The sequence below is a fragment of the Malus sylvestris genome, chromosome 9, assembly GCF_916048215.2.
Source record: "Malus sylvestris chromosome 9, drMalSylv7.2, whole genome shotgun sequence".
NCBI classification, from domain to species: domain Eukaryota; kingdom Viridiplantae; phylum Streptophyta; class Magnoliopsida; order Rosales; family Rosaceae; genus Malus; species Malus sylvestris.
The window spans coordinates 11,602,476-11,623,296 of NC_062268.1; the positions used below are offsets into that span (position 1 = coordinate 11,602,476).

The 20,821-nt window shown below is 37.1% G+C and overlaps 1 protein-coding gene and 1 long non-coding RNA gene across 5 annotated transcripts; one reads left to right on the forward strand and one right to left on the reverse strand.

Annotated features, from left to right (window-relative positions):
* Window positions 1–1,031: 1,031 nt before the first annotated feature.
* LOC126634518 (uncharacterized) lies at window positions 1,032–2,851 on the forward strand. Of its 2 annotated transcripts, none has more exons than XR_007627374.1 (4): window positions 1,032–1,117; window positions 1,304–1,586; window positions 1,670–1,722; window positions 2,764–2,851. It is a non-coding gene; the product is annotated as an uncharacterized LOC126634518 (long non-coding RNA). The 2 variants fall into 2 exon arrangements; XR_007627373.1 differs by lacking the exon at window positions 2,764–2,851 and adding an exon at window positions 1,993–2,134.
* A 12,829-nt stretch (window positions 2,852–15,680) lies between these two features.
* On the reverse strand, window positions 15,681–19,835 carry LOC126583143 (conserved oligomeric Golgi complex subunit 5-like). Of its 3 annotated transcripts, none has more exons than XM_050247439.1 (4): window positions 18,650–19,835; window positions 17,543–18,016; window positions 15,945–16,903; window positions 15,681–15,836 (listed from the first exon to the last, which is right to left on the reverse strand). In XM_050247439.1, the coding sequence occupies exons 1-3, from the start codon at window positions 19,718–19,720 to the stop codon at window positions 15,968–15,970; spliced, it is 2,481 nt and encodes an 826-aa protein (XP_050103396.1). In that variant the 5' UTR covers window positions 19,721–19,835; the 3' UTR covers window positions 15,681–15,836; window positions 15,945–15,967. The 3 variants fall into 3 exon arrangements, with proteins under 3 accessions (XP_050103396.1, XP_050103395.1, XP_050103394.1); XM_050247438.1 differs by having other exon boundaries at window positions 15,681–15,861; XM_050247437.1 differs by having other exon boundaries at window positions 15,681–16,903.
* Between the last annotated feature and the right edge of the window lie 986 nt (window positions 19,836–20,821).

The window sequence follows — 20,821 nt, forward strand, 5'->3', positions numbered from 1 at the left end:
AACAGGAGCTTTTATTTTCAACATGCAAGCGAATGACTTTTGCATCTCTCTATGGCCACGAAGAACTTTTTCTGCTTCCAAAGATTTTTTACATTCCTCATTATGTTTTTTCAATTCCTCCAGGAGCTCGTACAATCGGCTACGTTGAGCCAGATTAGAATCTTGATATATCATATGAACTTCGTAGTATAGCACTGGGTCCCACTGGGCGTGCCAAAATGTTGACCCTAGAAATTACAAAGCCTACGTGGCGCGCAGGCCGAATATATTCTAAGCTAACTACGTCCTTCGGTGATTGCGGGGCGTGCCAACTCGTCGGCCGAGGCTCGGCCGAGGAGTAAATTTGATGATGCTGCGTTGGGTCGCGCTACTGACTTCTGCGTCTTGCGATTGCGGCCGAGAAAGGAACGCGTCTCGGCCTCTTGGGTTCTCGAGCCTGAAGACAAGGCTGCTATTTCTTACAAAGTTCACGAACCGAATTCGGCTTACAATGTGCCGAATGTAATAACTGTAACACCTCACCTTGCCGAGAAGGCTAATGAGATGACCTCGACCAACAAGGATTCGAAAACCCTTCTCGACCGAGACTTGGATAGGCAGTCGACCGTTCTCGCCGCAGTGCTGTTGATGCCAACGGAAGATACTGCGAGACCGACCGACTCTACAGTGACAGAGCTATCTATGCCGACTTAAGATATCACCGGTTGCTTCCACAGTGCTGTTGATGCCAACGGAAGATGTGTCAGCGAAAAAGGAAAAGAAAAAGATCTCAAGTTGTGAGAGTTTGCGCAGGGCAATTTTGTATTGATTTTTGTGGGGCTTTGAATGGTGCGCAACCCTCCCTACTTATAGTGAAAGTTACACCCGTCCGCTTGATACTCTTGGAGAGTCCTAATTGGACTCTGTCTTGTGGAATTGCATCTGGTTGTACATTCGTCTTATATCCTTTAGCCAAGGATCATATCCCTTTATGCCAATAAGCTTCCCGCCTTGAAATATGCCAATAATATGCATGTATGGCTAGGGCTGGAAAAAAATCCCAAAAATCCCAAACCAAACCGAAAAAATCCCGATCCCAAACCAAAAAAATCCCAAACCAAAATTTCCGAAATTTTCGGTATGTCATCCCGAACCAAACCGAAATTTTCGGTATGGGATTTGGTTTTGCATCTCCATTTTTTCGGTAGTCCCATACCGAACCGAAAATAAATATTATATTATATATATTATTTTTTAATTATAAGAAAATTATTTCAACCGTTCATTGTTTTGGATTTAATCTATGCCGTTCATTTGTTTTTAGGTCTGATCTCCATTCTCCCATTTCACTTCCGTGTTATTCCATCGAACTCGAACGCAGCCCCTGAGCCTCCCTCACCGAGCCCTCATCTCCAACCCTTGACCCTCTTTGCGTCGAATTCCGGCCAACCACCAGCCCACCACCACACCATACTATCGTCTCTGACTCTCCATCCTTCCTTCACCACACAGCCACCGTCACACCACCGCTCTCTCTCGCGATCTCTCTCTCTCGGGGCGATTTTCTCTCACAGACAGAAGTCACAGAACTCTCGATCCCAAATTAGGTAATTAATTTAGTGTTTTGAAATCTAATTTCTGTCTTCCTTTTGAAATTTAATTTAGGGTTTGGAATTAATTTTGTTTGCAGAGTTCACTTCTATTCAGTTTTGGGATCGTCTGCGGAAGCCATACTAACTTAAGGTGAGACGTCAACATATCTCTGTCTTCTCCTTCTTCAATTTTTTATTTGGTGGTATTTCTCTGTTTTTGCTAAACTTGATTTTTGGGTCTGAAATTCAAAAGTACAAACCCATTTTAACTGCAAATACTAGGAACTACTTCCTGCATCATATGTATGATCGATTGCAAGACTAAAACAGTCACTTCTTAACCAATGAGCAGAAATTCATTTTTCATTTCGTTTAATGCATTGTTAATTTATAAGTACTCACGTTGATTTCTTGAATTTAGCTTAGCATATCAAAGAAAATAGACGCAAAGTTGCTTACAGGAGGCATATCCACGTGGTAGTTCATATGGTTGAAAGCAAGTGAAATGGGCTCGAAGGGCAAAACCATTCCTTTTTTGGCTTGATTTCTCACTTGCATATCAGTACGTGACATTGGTCATTTTGTATTAGACAATGAGATATAAGTTTTATGCAGTAGGTTTTGTTATAATGCTTATCTAACAATTCATTGTTTTTACAGCTAGGTGTGGTAAATAGATGAATGAGAGATGGAGTAACTCATTATTTATAATGCATATGCAAATTAAGATCCACAAGAAATATAACAGTATACCTTCTGGATTGGATTGTCGCTTGCTCTTATTTTCAGCGTCGTCATTATCGATTACGGTTTTATTATCTACAATTGCTGCAATTTAGTTAAAAGAGAAAGCAAATAATCAGAACTTAAACCAATGATCATGGTTTGCTAGTAGTACCAATGAGTAACTTAGCACATGGATTTGTAGAAGTTCAGAGGTTATATATTTTAATGATGCAGGGCAAAGTTTTGGAGTATTTATTTGAGTTTCATTTATTTGAGTTTCATTTATTTAGCAGAAATATACTTCTTCGCTTCATTCGGCGATCTAATTTGTGGTAGAACCCTTATGAACCTTTATGCAGGACAAACCCTTATGAACCTTTGCAGTGATGTTTTTTTACATATATCTTGTTTTAAACTTTTATATTCGTGCGTACAAAATTGAATAGGCAGTTGCTATTGTGCACAGATGGGTAGTGGGCGGCAAATTGGTTATATACTATGGAAGTATGAAACTATGTCAAATTTGTGCACAGATTAGTAGAAACGCCTTGCCATTTGATTGGCAGATTTGATTGGTAGATTAGTAGAAACAAATTGGCAGATTGGGCCCAAAAACATAATATGTCAAATTTTAGCCCAAAAGCATAATATGTCAAATTTTAGTCCAAAAGCCCAAAACCATTTCGGGATTCCCGATTTGTCCCGAAATCCCGAAACTATTTCAGGATTCCCGAAAATTGGGATTCCCGAAAATTTGGTTTGGGATCGGGATTGAAATTTGGATTCCCGAAAATTTTGGTTTGGGAATCGGGACAAGGGTTTCGGTATGGGATCTCATACCGAACCACCCCTATGTATGGCTGACCAACGCCAATCATGCGGCTGATTAAATCCAAATTGGCATCCTTATCTTTATGCATGCGCAAAAATCCATACCAATCCATAACCATTCGCCAATAATCAGTAATGCATTAGGATTCTAATGCCCCACCATCCTACGAATAAATTGGGGTTTTAGATAAAAACTAGGTTTAATAAATTATGATTAAAATCCCAACATTATCTCAATCATAATTTATTTCAACCACTTTGTCGTTCAACGGCCTAAAACCCTGCTCATCCGACGGCCTTGATTGCTCGGGCCGATATTGTAAAAATGGGTCCAAACAATTATATTTTCAAATATTGGAGTAATGAGATTGGTTAAAAATCCTATCTTAAACTATACACAAAATAATCTTTTATTATTTTAATAAAAATAATATTTTAATACCAATTGCCCTCAAACATCCACAACTTTTTGGAGTATGGGATTTCCTCTCCTCAACCGGCAGACGGCAGTCTGCGTTTCTTCAGAGGGTGCGAGAGGGAGGAGGAAGTGGTAATTGGATTCGAGGCTCGGTGAGGCCTTGTACGGGCCTCTTCAAGCTAGAGCTGTCAGTGGTGTAGACTTAAGAATGAGTATATTTAAGAATGAGTAACCCCAACTTCTTCAGAATAACGGGAAATTGTGACTTCTCTTGTGCAAATATATCAGCTGTGTGCTGTGATCTAATTTCCTAAACACAAACTAGAAATGCATCCTATGACACTTGGAATATGTTGTGAATACTTTGGTTTAGTAATTAAGATCTTTTCTTACGATCGAAGCATTCTTTGCCTTTTAAGGACAAACCATTCAGTTTAACAAACATAATTTTACGACATGTACGATTGTCCCCCTTGAACTTAAAAAGTTAGCATGTGTGTTACAATGTACACGTACATATCTGAATGAGAAGCATGGATAACAATACGAAATATAGATTGAACAAATTACACATGGTAATCAGTTAAAGCGGAAATGGGCTCTCTATACAAAGAATCCACGTTGAATAAATGCATATCCTTGTTATGAACATATGTACTACTTAGGCATCAAAAGAAGAATATTACAAGACCGGATGCTCATTCAACGAAAATTTAACAATTTTATCATGGTAACCCCGAGAGTTCGTAGTCATATATGCTGACTTGTTGATCAATTTGAGCATAACCATAGTGGGAAAAAGGATCATGATTAGGCTGATCATAAACAGTGTCTAAATTGAGCCATTGCTCAAGATCTTGAAAAGGTAGCATATCATCCACCAACAATTGCTCTTCCGCCGAACCTTCTGAAGTACTAGTAGTCGTTGTTGTATGATCATCTGCAAATATCTGATAACATAACTGTTTGAACTCTTGATCATTTATAAACACTTGGCTGCACAATTCCGAAGAATCAAACGACGTGTCAGTAGACACATCCACGCTGCCTTCAGGCTCAATGTCCACAACTACTGGGATTTCCTTCTCCTCCTCAACCGGCGGTCTATGTTTTTTCGGAGGGTGCAAGAGGGAGGAGGAAGTGGTGATTGGATTCGAAGCTCCATTGCCGGTGAGGTCTTGTACGAGCCTCTTGAAGCTAGAGCTGTCAGTGATGTAGACTTTAGGCCTCAAAAGTCTTATCAAACTCTTAAACTCTTTGTTTTCTTTCTTAGATATTTTCAGTGATGCAGTTTGTTGGCTTACTTTCTTCCCCATAGTTTCTTACAAGATCTGCCGTCCTAGGAAACACCTCCCAGCTGTTTTTGATGCTAAAGCGGAGGACTCAAAGAACTTATAAATATTAGGGTTAATGAAGGAGGTGAGTTTTGAAGGTGGTGGAAGCAGAACAGGACAGAAGACAAAGATGCTGAAAAATAATATTTCTTTTTTAACTCTCTTTTTTTTCTAGACAAAGAAAGCTTCATAACAGGAATTACACACACTCTCACACTCATTCCTTATCAGAGTATGACCCCCGTGAAGCAAAATGCTAGGGTTTGTATTTACATGGGAAGACAGATACATTGGTCAATTCAGGAGGATCGTTTCTAGGTATTAAGATAAATTGTTAAAATAATATATATCACTGTATGCCGTGTGGGGTAGAAGAGCATTCAGGGCACGCCTCTAACTATTCAATAACAGTATAAAGTTGGTGGCAAATATGAAACACTATTTGGCTTTAAAGAAAATATAATTTGATACGTGTGTAAAAGTAATTTTAACAAATTACTTCTATGTTCACAAGTTAAAACATGACTACGATGTTCTATGGTATTGAATGTTCAATTTTAATTTTTATTTTCGAAGTACTCTATTAAAGCGGTGTAATGAGAAAAATCATCTTACAATAAGGCCGTTTATATGTGTGAGGATGATTCTCATATAAGAATTATGCACTAGAGTTTGATTAATTTGATAACATTGCTTATTAAAGCAGTATGAGTTTAATTATTATGAGAGAAAATTGTAGAAATCGAACTCCAGAGACTCATATATTACACTCAATAGTTAAACTCACACCTGTTGAACTTGAATTTTTGACTTATTATCTGAGTTTAATTTCAATTTATCAAAATCAAACTCAAATATTTGAGATACTGTGGGAATTCCACTTCAAGAAACTAAAAAATCTTGCAAATACATATTAATTAAGAGTTGATTTTACGTTGAAACCTCAACATTTTCAAGTATTTTTCTGATTATATTACATGATTGTTGCTTCTACACTGACTGATAGCTTCCTGGCTTAAAGAGGATAGGGAATTTAATTACATAAACTTTGTTTTATTATTAAATGGAAATTTTTAAGACCTCATCAACATCACAATAGGGGATGCGTGAATGCTCTAGCCTCCGTGTCCACATCCAAGTTTGGCGCTTGGCTGTCCAAATATTTGGCAGCCTGTTGGCAAATCACTGTGTGCCACATTGCAGTGCATGGTAGCACTACAGATAAGTCTAGTATAATAGTATCAACAAAGAAAGTGATATTTTTATTATTGAATTTGACTGCATAAGTGCTTTTTTTTTCTATTTGATGCTCTGCCTAAGTGCTTATGGACTTAAGCATCTTTATGTTCAACTACTCTAGCTATCTAATAATAACGCACCATTAATATTTTGTACATGGGTGGTAACCCTGAGCAAAAGCAATTCGCCAAGTTTGAATAAATGCTTTTATTTGAAGTTGTTAACGTGAATCTAATTAATCTTCTTCACTAATAAAAAAAATAATTTTAGCTATAGTACATTTCTTGGCATAGCAACATACATATCTGACCAACGTGGATGCGAAGTCATCACTGATCTTTGCATGCCAGCTAATATGTGTGTTACGTTTCAAGCAAGCTAGTGTCAAGAATGTAATGACAAAACAAAAGGATGCTTAAGGGAGTCGCTGTCACTCAAATGGTAGAGTATTTATTTTTACATCGCGACCAAACTTAGGACTATCATTCTTTATTTTTATAGTCTTACGCATGTTCAACAAGTGCTAGCTAGCCAAATTTTGTATATGTTTGACCTCAAATGATAGAAAAATTGTTTATGGGCTATACTACTATCTCTATTTTTGGTAAATTTTAAGTTGCAGCAGTCGGACCACCTGGCCATGTGGTCATATTCATACACGTAGGAGGGCCCTTTATTTTGTCTCCCTCACCCTAAGTTGGTTGAGTATTTTTAAGTGTATCTGAAACATCATCATGTATTGGTATTGTTATGCTCAAATTATAATACTGTTATTATTTTTAAATTATACATCCTACAAGTAGGATGTTTGTCAATTATGTCATTCACTATATTATAACACATAAAATGATAATATCACATGCTGATGTTCTAGGTCACACAAAAATTTCTCGAATTTGTCCCACCTAATTGTCTCTTATACTATATATGGGAACGGTGTAGACATAAGATTATGTTTTAGTTTAAATAATTAATTTCAATGAGATTGAATTAATAACGAAAAGAGAGGAGAGAACAAGACTTGGCAAAAAGTTTTCTCTTCTCTTTTGGCTAACCACTTTTAGCTAGGAATTAAACATGTCATGGCTAATTTGTTTGGAGTGGTTTTGAAATATATATATATATATATATATATATATATATATATATATATATATATATATATATATATGTCCTGAAAGCAACTTTGGGTAGTATATTAGAGATGCACAGGCCTCTTTCCATAATGGTTTTAGATCATATGATCATTAGAGGAAGAGAATGGAACTTCAGTGAAAATTCTAATAGATAAGCAATCTTTTGGCTGGTTGGTGTCAATAGGAATTGAATTAGATAACTTACTAAATTAAGTATATAACTGTTAGGGTAAAATTGGCTATTCCTAAACAAAACGCCTGCTGTAATGTCTTAGACTAGTACATGTTTTTTATTTTATTTATTATAGTCTAAGTTTGTCTCTCGTACTCTCGATCACTAAACTGGCAATCGTTTCAGAGACATCCACTCAAATAAGTTTGGTATGCATATGCATTCACGTGATATAAGTTTATGTTCAATGGGTTGTTTAGCTTTTAAGTTTAACGATTGAGATATGGGCTTTACATGTTAATTAATTTGGTACGAGTTGGTTTAGCTTAATTAAAGGCCCACTTATTAATATAAGATTTATTTGGAGTCAGATGCTGTGCATTTAAAATGAGGATAAATTCAAATGGATTTAGTTTCTATCTCTTCACTTAGTATTTGATTAGTTGTTTTAATCAATTAGGTTGATGAGTCTGATCTTTCCGTTTCTTTGACCACCTGATTGGTATCTTTAATCTAACAGACACATATTTATAGGTTCATCAGGTTAGGTTTTAAAGGTGTACTGCATATGCATGAGTTGAGTATTAGGCTGCCGTATGACACAGACTAGTTAACAGATCATCAGCACCGAGTGAATATGTTTTTATGTTTTGGTTGCCGCATGCATCAGATCAGTTTAGGGTTTTTCCTGCTGCTGCTGCATATGCATTTAGGTTGTTTCCGTATGGTATAAACACTAGCAGCAATGCATTAAACAGATAGAAAATTCATGTGCCGCATACCTAGGGTTAAGTCAGTTTACATTTTCATCTTGATGAGTCAGAGTATGTTTTTAGTTTGCTTTTACCACATGATGTATCATTTGAAAGCAAACGTTTGCTAGCAGCCCTAAGTGCACTGAGAGTTATTTTCATTTCAGAAAAATCAGTTTTATTGCCAAGTGTTTTTCAAAGAAAATATTAGTTTTTGGTCACTAATTTTTCATGCGCTTAAATTGAAATCAATTATGAAAATATGCCTTGTGATTTTCATAATTGGTTGATTTTCAAAATCATTTCATTTCATATATTCTGCATGCGTTAGTATCTTGCAAAGTTCGAGGAGACGGTGATTGACGGTCACGTTAGTATCGTGCCACTTCCACTCGAATGCTGAAGAGAGACCGAGTAGCAAAGCGCGGAGACAAAACTGCCTACTAGTATGTGTGTCTAGTTGATGAGTTTTGCAAGTCTTTCTGACTCATTTCTCTTAGTGTTTGTCCTAGCTTGGGAGCCCGAGGATTTTCCCAGTGGTGGGTTTTGCCTCGTTAAATCCTACATCCTATGTGCACATTTTATTTATCTTTATAATTGCATATGTGTAGGATAGTTTATATGTGTTGTGAATGTAGAATTAATTTGAGAACTGAAAATTGAATTGAAAATTGAATTGGATTTTTAAATTGGAACCTATTCACCCCATGTCTAGGTTAAACTAGTACCATCCAAGAACTTTCAATAACAAATGATGAAATGGATGCTAAATGTTTATTGTTTAAATTGGATGATATAAAAAAGAGTAGTCACAACAAAGGAAACTTAATCCCTCCAAATCTAACCAAGGGATTAATTTCTTTAAGGTTCTATCTTAAAGTTAGACGAAGTGGACACCCAAATTTTCAGTAGCATTCAGCATTTTTCAATTCAATCAAATCATTGACTTGTTGACCAAAAAAAAAAATCAAATCATTAACACCAAACATGACCACTTAAATTCTTTAATCATCTGAAGATGAAGTCTTCTCCTAAGTCAGAAATAATTTGAGAAAATTGAACAGAACGAATTCTGCGTGGTAAGAGTAATTACTGATTTCCATGTTTGACTTAGATATTAATGGGAGAGACTCTTCGTAGGTAACCGGGAGGTGAGGTTGCAAGCTATGCTAGACAATTTGATGTGTGCAGACCACATTTCCCAGACTACTGGAGAACTCTCTAGTGGTAGGCCTCTAACAGTTGAATGTGGTGGAGTGTAGGAAACCTAAGGAAGACTTCAGGGAGTCGATCCCTGCCTCTTCGAGAGCCGGAAATGGCACGATGACAGGAGTGGAGACACTACGTGAATTTCACCTTGAGAAGCTAAAAAATCTTACAAATGTGCATTAAGAGTTAATTTTATGTTGAAAACTCAACATTCTTCCAGTATTTTTCTGATTTTATTACAAGATTGCCGCTTCCACACTGACTGATAGCTTGCTGGCTTAAAGAAGATAGGGAATTAATTTACATAACCTCATTATTAAATGGAAAATTTTAAGACATTATCAACATCACAATAGGGATGTGTGAATGCTCCACCTCCATGTCCACATCAGACGTCATATAAAAAATCTGGAACTTTGGTGCTTGGCTGTCCAAATGTTTGGCAGCATGTTGGTAAATCACTGTGTGCCACATTGGAGTGCATGATGGCGCTGGTTATTTTAATTATTTTTATTTTATTCTATTTTAAAGATTCAAAACTTATTATTTTATTTACTTTAATATCTAAGAGTTGGTCTTATTTGAAGAGTTATAATCATTTTTTTTAAGGGGTATGAGAATTCTTTAAAGCTTTTTAGCCAAAATGTTATATGAGATTTGCATAATACATTACTTTAGTCCTTGAGATTGAAAATAAATAGAAATAATTCCTGAGATTGTTCATCATCCATTATTTTGGTCATTCCGTTAAAAACTCCGTTAAGTGTTCCAGAGCTCTTGACCGAAAGTTTGCGTAATTTTTAAAGCTTCGTAACTCAATCGTTTCTTAACCAAATTTAACCTATAATATATCAAAATGAACGTAGAAAAATATAAAATAAGATTATACCTATTTGGAAGCCCAATGGTTGCCGGCGATTGTCGAAATATAGCCTAAAAGGTGACTAGTCCACAGGAAAACTAGAAAACTCCCCGGAAAATAGGTAAACTTTAAACATTCATAACTTCTCCAATACTCAACAAAATCGAGTGATTCAAAAACAAAAATCATAATTCTCGAAGAGACGAAGAGAATGGTACCTTTCTTGACGGCTAAATCGCGGTGGTTTGTTTGGAAATTGGCTCGAAAGTGGTTGTCTTGGTCTCGAGTTAGCCACTGTCGAGCCGTTTTCCGGCCAAACCACGAAGATTTAGCCATCTAGAAAGGTACCATTCTCTTTATCTCGTCGAGAAGTATGATTTTCATTTTTGAATCACTTATAATTTTCATTTTTGAATCACTCAATTTCGTTGAGTATTGAAGAAATTATGAACGTTTAAAGTTTACCCAATTTCCGGCGAGTTTTCCAGTTTTCCTGCGAACCAGTCACCTTTCAGGCTATTTTTCGGCAATCTACGGCAATCATTGGGCTTCCAAATAGATATAATCTTATTTTACACTTTCCTATCTTCATATATTATGGGTCGAATTTGGTTAAAAAACGATTGAGTTATCAAGTTTTGAAAATTGCCCAAACTTCCAGCCAAGAGCTCTGGGACACTTAATGAAGTTTTTAACGGAATGACCAAAATAACGGATAGTGAACAATCTCAGGGACCATTTCTATTGATTTTCAATCTCAAGAACCAAAGTGACGTGTTATGCAAATCTCAAGGACCATTTTGGCTAAAAAGCCTTATTTAAATAAGAAACCTCAACTAAATTAAAACTTTTCTATCTCATTTTCTCTTCATATTTCTATCATCATCAATTATTCAAATCCCATAATCATTGTGTTTTAATCTTTGGGCTACTGGCAATTCCGTCTACCGTTGGAGTGCATAATTGATCACAAGATCATATAGCCTGTAGTTGTAGGCACCGTGATAACTTGCACGTGGGGAGACGTCTATGCTTTAGGGTAGCAACATCGCGCCTCTCTTTGATTCACATACAAGAATTTCTAATTCCCTTTTCTCATTTAAATTTCATAAGTATGGTGCCAACAAACAAACACCAAACATGACCACTTAAGTTCTTTAATCATTTGAAGATGAAGTCTTCTCCTAAGTCAGAAATAGTTTGAGAAAATTGAACAGAACGAATTCTGCGTGGTAAGTGTAATTATTGATTTCCATGTTTGACTTAGATATTAATGGGAGAGACTCTTCGTAGGTAACTGGGAGGTGAGGTTGCAAGCTATTGATGCACAGAACCGGAGGGGTCTTAGTAAATCATTGTGTGCCACATTGGAGTGCATGACGGCGCTGGTTATTTTAATTATTTTTATTTTATTCTATCTTAAAGATTCAAAACTTATTATTTTATTTACTTTAATATCTAAGAGTTGGTCTTATTTGAAGAGTTATAATCATTTGTTTGAAGGGGTATGAGGAATTCTTTAAAGGCTTTTTAATCAAAATGATCTCTGAGATTTGCATAAAACATCACTTTTGGTCTCTGAGATTGAAAATAAATAGAAATAGTCCCTAAGATTGTTCACCATCCATTATTTTGGTCATTCCGTTAAAAACTCCGTTAAGTGTCCCAGAGCTCTTAGCCGAAAGTTTGGGCAATTTTCAAAGCTTCGTAACTTAATCGTTTCTTAACCAAATTCGACCCATAATATATCAAAATGAAGATAGAAAAGTGTAGAACAAGATTATATCTATTAGAAGCCCAATGTTTGCTGGTGATTGCCAGAAAATAGCCTGAAAGGTGAATGGTTCGCGGAAAAAATTGTAAAACTCGCCGGAAACTGGGTAAACTTTAAATGTTGATAACTTCTTCAATACTCAATAAAATTGAGTGATTCAAAAACAAAAATCATAATTCTCAACGAGACAAAGAAAATGGTACCCTTCTTGATGGCTAAATCGCAGTGGTTTGTCCGGAAATTGGCTCGAAAGTGGCTATCTTGGTCTCGAGTTAGCCACTGTTGAGCCATTTTTCGGCCAAACCACGGAGATTTAGCGGTTTATAAAGGTATCATTCTCTTCATCTCGTCGAAAAGTATGATTTTCATATTGAATCACTCGATTTCATTGAGTATTGAAGAAGTTATGAACGTTTAAAGTTTGCCCAATTTCCTGTGAGTTTTCCGGTTTTCTCGCAAACCAGTCACCTTTCAGACTATTTTCCGGAAATGTTCGGCAACCATTGGGCTTCCAAATATGTATAATCTTGTTCTAAACTTTCCTATCTTCATTTTGATATATTATGGGTCAAATTTGATAAAGAAACGATTGAGTTACCAAGCTTTGAAAATTGCCCAAACTTCCGGCCAAAAGCTCTGGGACACTTAATGGAGTTTTTAATGCAATGACCAAAATAACGGATGGTGAACAATTTCAGAGACTATTTCTATTGATTTTCAATCTCAATGACCAAAGTGATATGTTATGCTAATCTCAGGAACCATTTTGGCTAAAATGCCTTCTTTAAATAAGAAACCTCAATTGAACTAAAACTTTTCTGTCTCATTTTCTCTTCATATTTCTATCATCATCAATTATTCAAATCCCATAATCATTGTGTTTTAATCTTTGGGCTACTTGGCAATTCCGTCTACCGTTGGAGTGCATAGTTGATCACAGGATCATACAGCCTGTAGTTGTAGGCACCGTGATAACTTGCACATGGGGAGACGTATATGCTTTAGGGTAGCGACATCGCTTCTTTCTTCGATTTACAGACAAGAATTTATAATTCCCTTTTCTCATTTAAATTTCATAAGTCTGGTGATTATACACTTTAAAATTTCATAAGTCTGATAGTGATTATACACTTAATTTGTTATATTTGATTATATAAGTAGTTAGTATAATTTTGCAATATCTTTCACAGTTGGCGCCGTAGATAAGTGAAGTATCAACAAAGAAAGTAACATTTTTTGTTATTGGAATGTTTGGAATCTCATTTGACGGCATAAATTTCACAAGTCTGATAGTGATTATGCACTTAATTTGTTATATTTGATTATATAAATAGTTAGTATAATTTTGCAATATCTTTCACAGTTGGCGCCGCAGACAAGTGAAGTATCAACAAGGAAAGTGACATTTTTTGTTATTGGAATGTTTGGAATCTCATTTGACGGCATAAGTGTTCTTTTTTTTCCTTCTATTTGATGCTCTGCTTAAGTGCTGAAGGACTTAAGCACCTTTCTGTTCTTCAACCCTATCTAATCACGCACGATTAATCTTTTTTATATCGTAACCCTGAGCAAAACCAATTCGTCCCAAGTTTGAATAAATGCTTTTGTTTGAAGTTTGTTTAGTGAATCTAATTAATCTTCACTAATAAAATAATAATTTTAGCTAAAGTACATTTCTTGGCATGGCATTGGCAACATGTATGTCTTACCAACGTGGATGCAAAGACATCACTGATCTTTCCAAGCCAGCTAATATGTGTGTTGCGTTTCAAGCAAACTAGTGTCAATAATGTAATGACAAAACGAAAGGGATGCTAAAGGGAGTCAATATTGTAACTCTAATGTTAGAGCATTTATCATTACGTCGCGATGAAAGTTAGGATTTTCATTCTTTTATTTTTATGGTCTCACGCATTTTTGAGCAAGGCTAGCCAAAATTTGTTTATATTTGACCTCAAATGAAAACAAAAATTGTTTGTGGCTAACTATTTAAGTTGCAATAGCCGGACCACCTGGCTATGCGACCATATTCACACATAAGGGACTTTACAGCAATATTCACACTCATGGGGGACCTGTATTTGGTCTCCCTCACCCTTGGTTGAGTAATTTCAAGTGTATGCTGAATATTGCCACATGGTTATATTACTCAAATTATATTACTGTTTTTATTTTTTAAGTAATATATCATACGAGTGTCACATATTAATTATATCGTTCACTCATATTATAACATATAAAATGATAATACCACGTATTAATGTCCACACAAAAATTTCTCAAACATGTCCTACCTAATTGTCTCATACTATATAAGTGAACGATCCAGACATAAGATTATCTTCTAGTTTTGGCAACCATGAAATATTTAGTAATTTTTTAATGAGATTGAATTACTATGGAAGAGAGAAGAAGATAAAAAGATTGGGCCTTTTTTCTTTTTTTTTTTTTCCTCTTTTGGCCAACCACTTTTAGCTAGCAATTTCGTTTGAAAGTGTTTTTAAAATGATTAAAATTACTTTTGATGAAATTGTTTTTTACATCAATTCTTAGTAAAAATGAAAGTGAATATTAAAAAACACTTGAAGAGCTTTCTGCAAAAATCACATAATTGATGCTTCTTCCAAAAAGCACTTAAAGTGTTCTTGAAATCTAAATACAATTCCAAAAAGCACCTCATTTTCTTTCAACCATTTTAAAAAAAAAAAACTTCCAAACGAGAATGCTTGTGAATGGTTAATTTGGACTCGTTTTTTCGGGGAGTTCCAATGAAAAATGTTCTGAAAGCAACTTTGGCTAGTTTTTTTTTTTTTTTTGGGTAAAATATGCACTTTCCTCAATGGCTTTCAGATCATAAGATCACTTAGAGGAAGAGGATTGAACTTCCATGTTAATTCTAAAAGATAAGCAACCTTTTGGCTGGATGGTGTCAAAAATGGGATTAGATATACAACCAAGGATGAAATAGATGCTAATTTCTGAATTGTCTAGTTTGAAGACAAAGGATAGTAGTCATAAAGAAAACTTATCCCTCCAAAATTCTTCGATGAATCAAAAGTGATTAGTATTTCCCTTATATTCTATCTTAAACTTGGACGAAATTTAGAAGTTGACATCCAGTTTTCATTAATTAACACTCAATATTCTTTAATTCAATCCAGTCTTTCCGCAATTCAGTGCAATCTTTGATACCAAACAAGACCTTTTAAACTCTCAAGGGCTCATTTGATACATATGATTGGATTTGGAATGAAAAAAAATCTCAAATTTGAAGGGTATATTGAAGATGTAAGTGAATGATTTTTAATTTAAAGGGAATTAGAAGAGGATTAGATATTAAGAAAATCAATCCCGACTAATCCTACCATCTTAAGGAAGAGAAGTGAGACGAAAAAAAAGAACCATGGGCACAAAAAGCTGGAAACTGTAAGTTGCGGCAGATAAACAGGCCATGAAATATTTCTAATACCGAAACGATTACATACATTAAAAGGAAAACTAATGAAAAAAATTTGAAAACTTTGAGTTTTAACGATAAGGACAAAATAAAGGGTAAAGTGAATAGTACCAGGATTGACTTTTTAGTGTAAAAATATGGTTTTTTGTTAAAATGAACAGTACCGGAAACTTTTCGTTAAAGTTCCCTACATTAAAACTAGTTGAAGTCACCACCAAAGTTTGTGGAGAAATATATTGAAGAAACAAAAACTTAATTCGGTTGGTATGGAACTGTAACAGTACAATTTACCATGTGTAGTTGTGTAGTGTGGCTATTTAATTACATGAACCTATCGAAAATGCTGACCTAAATACTGAAGAGAATAACAAAATGATCAGCTGAAATGCCATAAGAAGTAAAAGGTTACTACGATTCTTAGTATTAAAAAAAAAAAAAAAAAGGAAAAGGAAAAGTCATGTACCTTACAAAGAGATACACCGGGCATCAAGACTTTTGGGTCGCACGAGCATTTTCGGTCAAAGATGACCCTAGCCGAAGCATTAGAGGATAGACAGGGCTGAACTCTTTGTCACCTCGGGCCCTTACATGCGTGGCATAGTCATCTAGTGTTGCTTTGATACCCTTCCATACCTGATCCTCTCCTTGAGAATCTAGCCACAATGAATATTGCAGAGGTGTTAGTTTGTTCCTTTGCAGCGGTGATTGCAATTCATCAGGACCTCGGGAGTAAAGATGGTGAAGTACGACGCTTGGTGGTAGATCTTGAAGAAGAGGAGAACCTCCGAGTTGGGAAGTCTCCAAGAAAATAAGAGGTCGAAATGCTCGAAGGGCTCTGTATGGCGCACCAAGTTGCTCTACTGGGAACAAGTTTTGGCCTACTGCTAATTCTAGCTCAGCCATGTCCCTGGCCATCCTTAGTTTCCCTGATTCTGAAAGGGGTCTGATAAGAGAAGCATGTCTGATAAAGAATATTAAAACCCGTGCAGCCATGCTCCTAACAAGCCTAGTGCAGATGGTCTCTGTTCCAACCGTGGCAGATTTTGGAGGCAAAAGCCTAGACAGGAACTCACTACGGAAGTGAAGAATGCACTTTTGCAACTCCTCCATGTAAGGTGAAGCATTGTTGTCCATAGCAGCATCCATGCCTAGCACACCAAATCTCTGTTCATGAATTTGCAAGATGCAAGATTCAAGACGCTCAAGCATAGCTTGGAACAAGGACGTCAGTGAGTCACAAGCAACCCCGTATATTGCACCTAACGAGGGAGACAGCACATCTGATGCAATAGTGGGCAGTCCTGTAACCATAGATGATATGCGTGTATGAATTTCTTGGAGATACTGACATAACATGAAGTTCTTGAGCTGTGCAGGAGTTGCAGGACCATTGACTTGACGTGCTTCAGGACCAGTTGATATCTGCCATTGTGGACATAATAATAGAATGAGAAAAATTGAACAAGGACATACTAATAGAATGAGAAAATTTTGAACAAGAGCAAAAAAATCACTTTTCAACATCAAAGGGTCAGCATACATTTGTATTATATATGTATGCCTTTCAAATGAGTTCCTATAGATCAATCATAGTTATCCGGCATAACCTTTCAAGAGAACTGGCTATCCTTTGACTTACCAATCTTAATAAGAACGTTGACGACTATTTGAAAAATAAATCCACACAGAATAAAATTGATTTATATTTCCTCCATAATGATACATGAACTTGACTTTCCATTAGTCGCATTCAACTGCCTTTCTCTAATTAAGATTAAGCCATCAGATTCACAATATATAGGTATAACAACAACAAAGAAAAACATGACAATTGAGCAAGTGAAACAGCTTGGGCAATGAAATAAATAGACATTGAACTTAACTAATATATTCAGATTATGCAGAATCTACAAATGAAGGCATGAAATGTATGATTTGTATTTAATGGAAACCATATTATTGAGCTCATTACATCTAGCTTTAGACGCCTAGACATCAGTCAAAAGAAGACTAGGATCATGTGTCTACCTTGGGAATATTATGCAAGAACTAAAAGATTACCTGGTACTCAGCTCGTTCACCAAGTAGGAGAAGAACCTTGCCAATTTCACGCAATACAAGAAGAGTCAAGTGCCCATCCAACTGAACAGATTCTATTTCTTCTTGAATCCGTGATATAATTCTTGAGATATGTTCTTTAGAGGGAACACTTCCATGGCTGGACACTGGAAATACAGTATTCACAAGGTCTGACAAGCGACCCAAGCAAAGTCCCAAAAATGATTTTTGGAATATTTCAACAGCTGCAACCAGTTGTTCCTTTCCCTCTGACGTAATAGCCGGTAAAACCCCTTTGACATCTGTGTCGCGTGCAATTCTTTCAAGAAGATTATCTATCATAGAGAAAAGCTTCGGATACCCCATAGTGAAAACCTCTTTAACAAAACTTGATGCAGTGAAAGCAGACTTCATTTGATTGGCAAATGCCTTCACAAGGGCCTCCCACACTCTATCTGTTATCATAGGCTCACCTTCCTAAGCAAGTAATATATAATGTGAGTAAAAGTTATTGCTTTTAGACAGGATGAACAGTAACAATCATTGCCAATATTGTTAGCAATCAAGCAGCAAAGTTATCAGAATTAAATACTAATGGGAAACCTTAATTCAAGTCAGGATAGAACTGCAAGTCAACCATTGGAGAGACAAAAAAAATTTATGCCGATTTTGTAGGTTACTCATTGGTAGCTTAAATCAATAATCGTACACCGAAAATTAACGACATACTTGTAAACCAAAATACAAAGTAAACAAAACAAACTGTAGCAGTTCATGGGTACATTGTGCACATTGATCGCTAACCTAAGTATAACATTGTTACAGATGATCAGAAAAAAGGAAAAAGAACCCAACTTCGAGAGTAGAAGGCGGTTAATGACTGTTCAGACTTCAGTAAGGCCACTATAAGATGATAAATCTTCTAGGAACTGCCAATTAACGGATTAAGTATGACCCAATTCCAGTTTCCAATCTAGTAAAATTGTTTTCATTTATCTGTTAACTAATACAGAAATGAGGAGCACAAGTAAATTCATACTCTCTATCATTCCTACAAAATCAAATAGTCAAGCAATTGAAAAGCAAACCCAATTGGACAACCCCTCTCACCTGAATAACCTCATCAAGCAGCAATACATGAGTAAATGGGTCACGCTTCTTCGACAACACCCTCTGCAAGTGCCACACCGCAACCATTATCGAATGCAGCTGATCCATACAACTCCCCATCCTCTGCCAAATCGCCTCCCTCGCCTTCCCACCACTGCCAATCTGCGGCGTGCCCCCGCCTCCTCTGATTCCACCCGGCCCAAACCCACCTCCTCCCGACCCAGAAATCGCCTTCATATCCAATGCTGCACTCACACTCTTCATCCCCATTCCCTTATACTTGTTAATCAGCTGATCCATCGCCTGTCTCAGCTCTCCCAAATTGTAAAACACCTGCAGACCGGTCCCAACCTCGGCCTGGTTCAAACCCTCCATCCCTCTCTCCAAAACCTTCATCGCCTCCGTACGCAACTTGTCTCCCGTCTCCTTGACCCACTCGAGCTCGGAATCGACAACATCAATGCCGGCGAGGTCGTACTCGTTGTAAAGAGCTAAGATCTCGCAATGGAGCTGAGCAGCCTTGGCAAGATCGAGGCGGTCGGGGTCATCGGAGGCGAGGGACCGGAGCTTACTGGAGAGGCGTAGGGCTCTGATGGAGTGGTGGAGAAGATCGGAGGAGGAGTGGAGATTTTGGAGCTGGATGGTGAGGGTGCGGATGGAGGCGAGGGGGTCGGAGAGCTCAGACCGGGTGTGGCGGAGGGAGGACTGGAGGGCGGCAACGGAGGATCGAACGGTGGAAAGGGCGTGATCGGCGTGGTGGAGGGAGGAGAGCTGGGCGAGGAGGTCGGAGTGGCGGGAGAGGACCTCTGAGCGGAGCTGAGACTCGAGGAGGCGGATGGCGTGTTGGAGCTTTTCGGCGGTAGAGGCGGGGGAGCCGGAGGAGAGGGCGGCGGAGGAGAAGGTGGTGGAGGAGAAAGAGGGGGAGAGGAAGACGGAGAAGATTGGGTCTGAGGCGAATGTGTCTAAAGGGGATGCGGTGGCGATGGCGGAGGTGGGGGTTGAGGATTTGAAGGTGGAGAGGCGTTGGAGTGGGGAAGCGGAGGAGGAGGCGGGAGATGAAGAAGAAGCCATTTCGGACTCGAGTCTAGACTGTTACTCTAGTTACCGCCCTGAGCCCCCTTTGCTTTTGATGCAACTGTATTTGTCAATGACAAATGGCAACGAGACTTTCCGTGGCCTTATGAGATTTGTTGTACAATTTTACGAAACAGTCTTATTTTAAAAGAGTCTTTTTGGTATTTCTTTTTATCAATATAAGGCTTTTAAGCTAAAAAAAAAAAGTCTAGCACATGCACAAACAAATTTTGTTGCATCCTGTTTTACCAGACGAAAAGATTTGTCACGCAAGGTGTTACCTAATAAAACCCTATCGTCGCCTTAACCTCAATGCGACAACTCTGTCATAACCTCAAACTTGACATGACGACAAGCCTTTATCCCTTGAACTTTGACACAACGAACGCCTTTTATCTTAATTCCACGTGTCATAAAAAGCCTTATATGATGAAAAATTTTCCTTCGTCGTGTAATTGTTTGCTTCTCGATTTTTGCGTGAGAACATCTGGGCAACAAAGATTTTGTAGCCCCAAAGTTGACGCGACAAAATTCAGCCTTGCGTAACGAACTAGTTTTCCTCGTGAAAACATTTTTCTGTAGCAGTGAGTATTGGTATAGTGATTCTAGACTATAATAGACTTCACCGATTTTTGTAGAGAATAATATGACATAATTTTCTCAAAATGTATATAAATTGAGGGTTCAAACCCAGATTAGCAAATATATTAACAATAGTATTATCTAGACATACAGAACTGACATCATCCTTAATAAAATGAACCCTATCACTATGAATGCAATCAGATTTGTGTTTCTAAATATTATTGTTGGGTCTGGTGCATAGTATAAGCACTACACCACCTACAAATTATAACATGTAAAATTATAACACTATGTACAATATCATTCTCGCATTACAAAAATCTCTCTATTTCATGAATAGTAGGTTTCATGTAAATTCTTTAAAGTAAAACAGAACTCTCGACATCAAAGTTACATGTTTTTCTCTTTGTTGGTAGACCCGATAAACAAACCCTGGCCTTACCCTCCCCCCACCCACCCACCCACCACCACCACCACCACCACCTCCCCTCCTCCTTAGGATCATCATGACAT

What these genes read in the sequence shown, in the direction of transcription:
- LOC126583143 (XM_050247439.1), bottom strand. Translation starts at nt 19,720, where the DNA reads ATGGCTTCTTCTTCATCTCCCGCCTCCTCCTCCGCTTCCCCACTCCAA. An exon ending in TGCTTGATGAGGTTATTCAG is followed by an intron (nt 18,017 to 18,649) that starts GTGAGAGGGGTT and finishes TTACTTGCTTAG; the next exon opens with GAAGGTGAGCCTATGATAAC. An exon ending in GTGAACGAGCTGAGTACCAG is followed by an intron (nt 16,904 to 17,542) that starts GTAATCTTTTAG and finishes CCACAATGGCAG; the next exon opens with ATATCAACTGGTCCTGAAGC.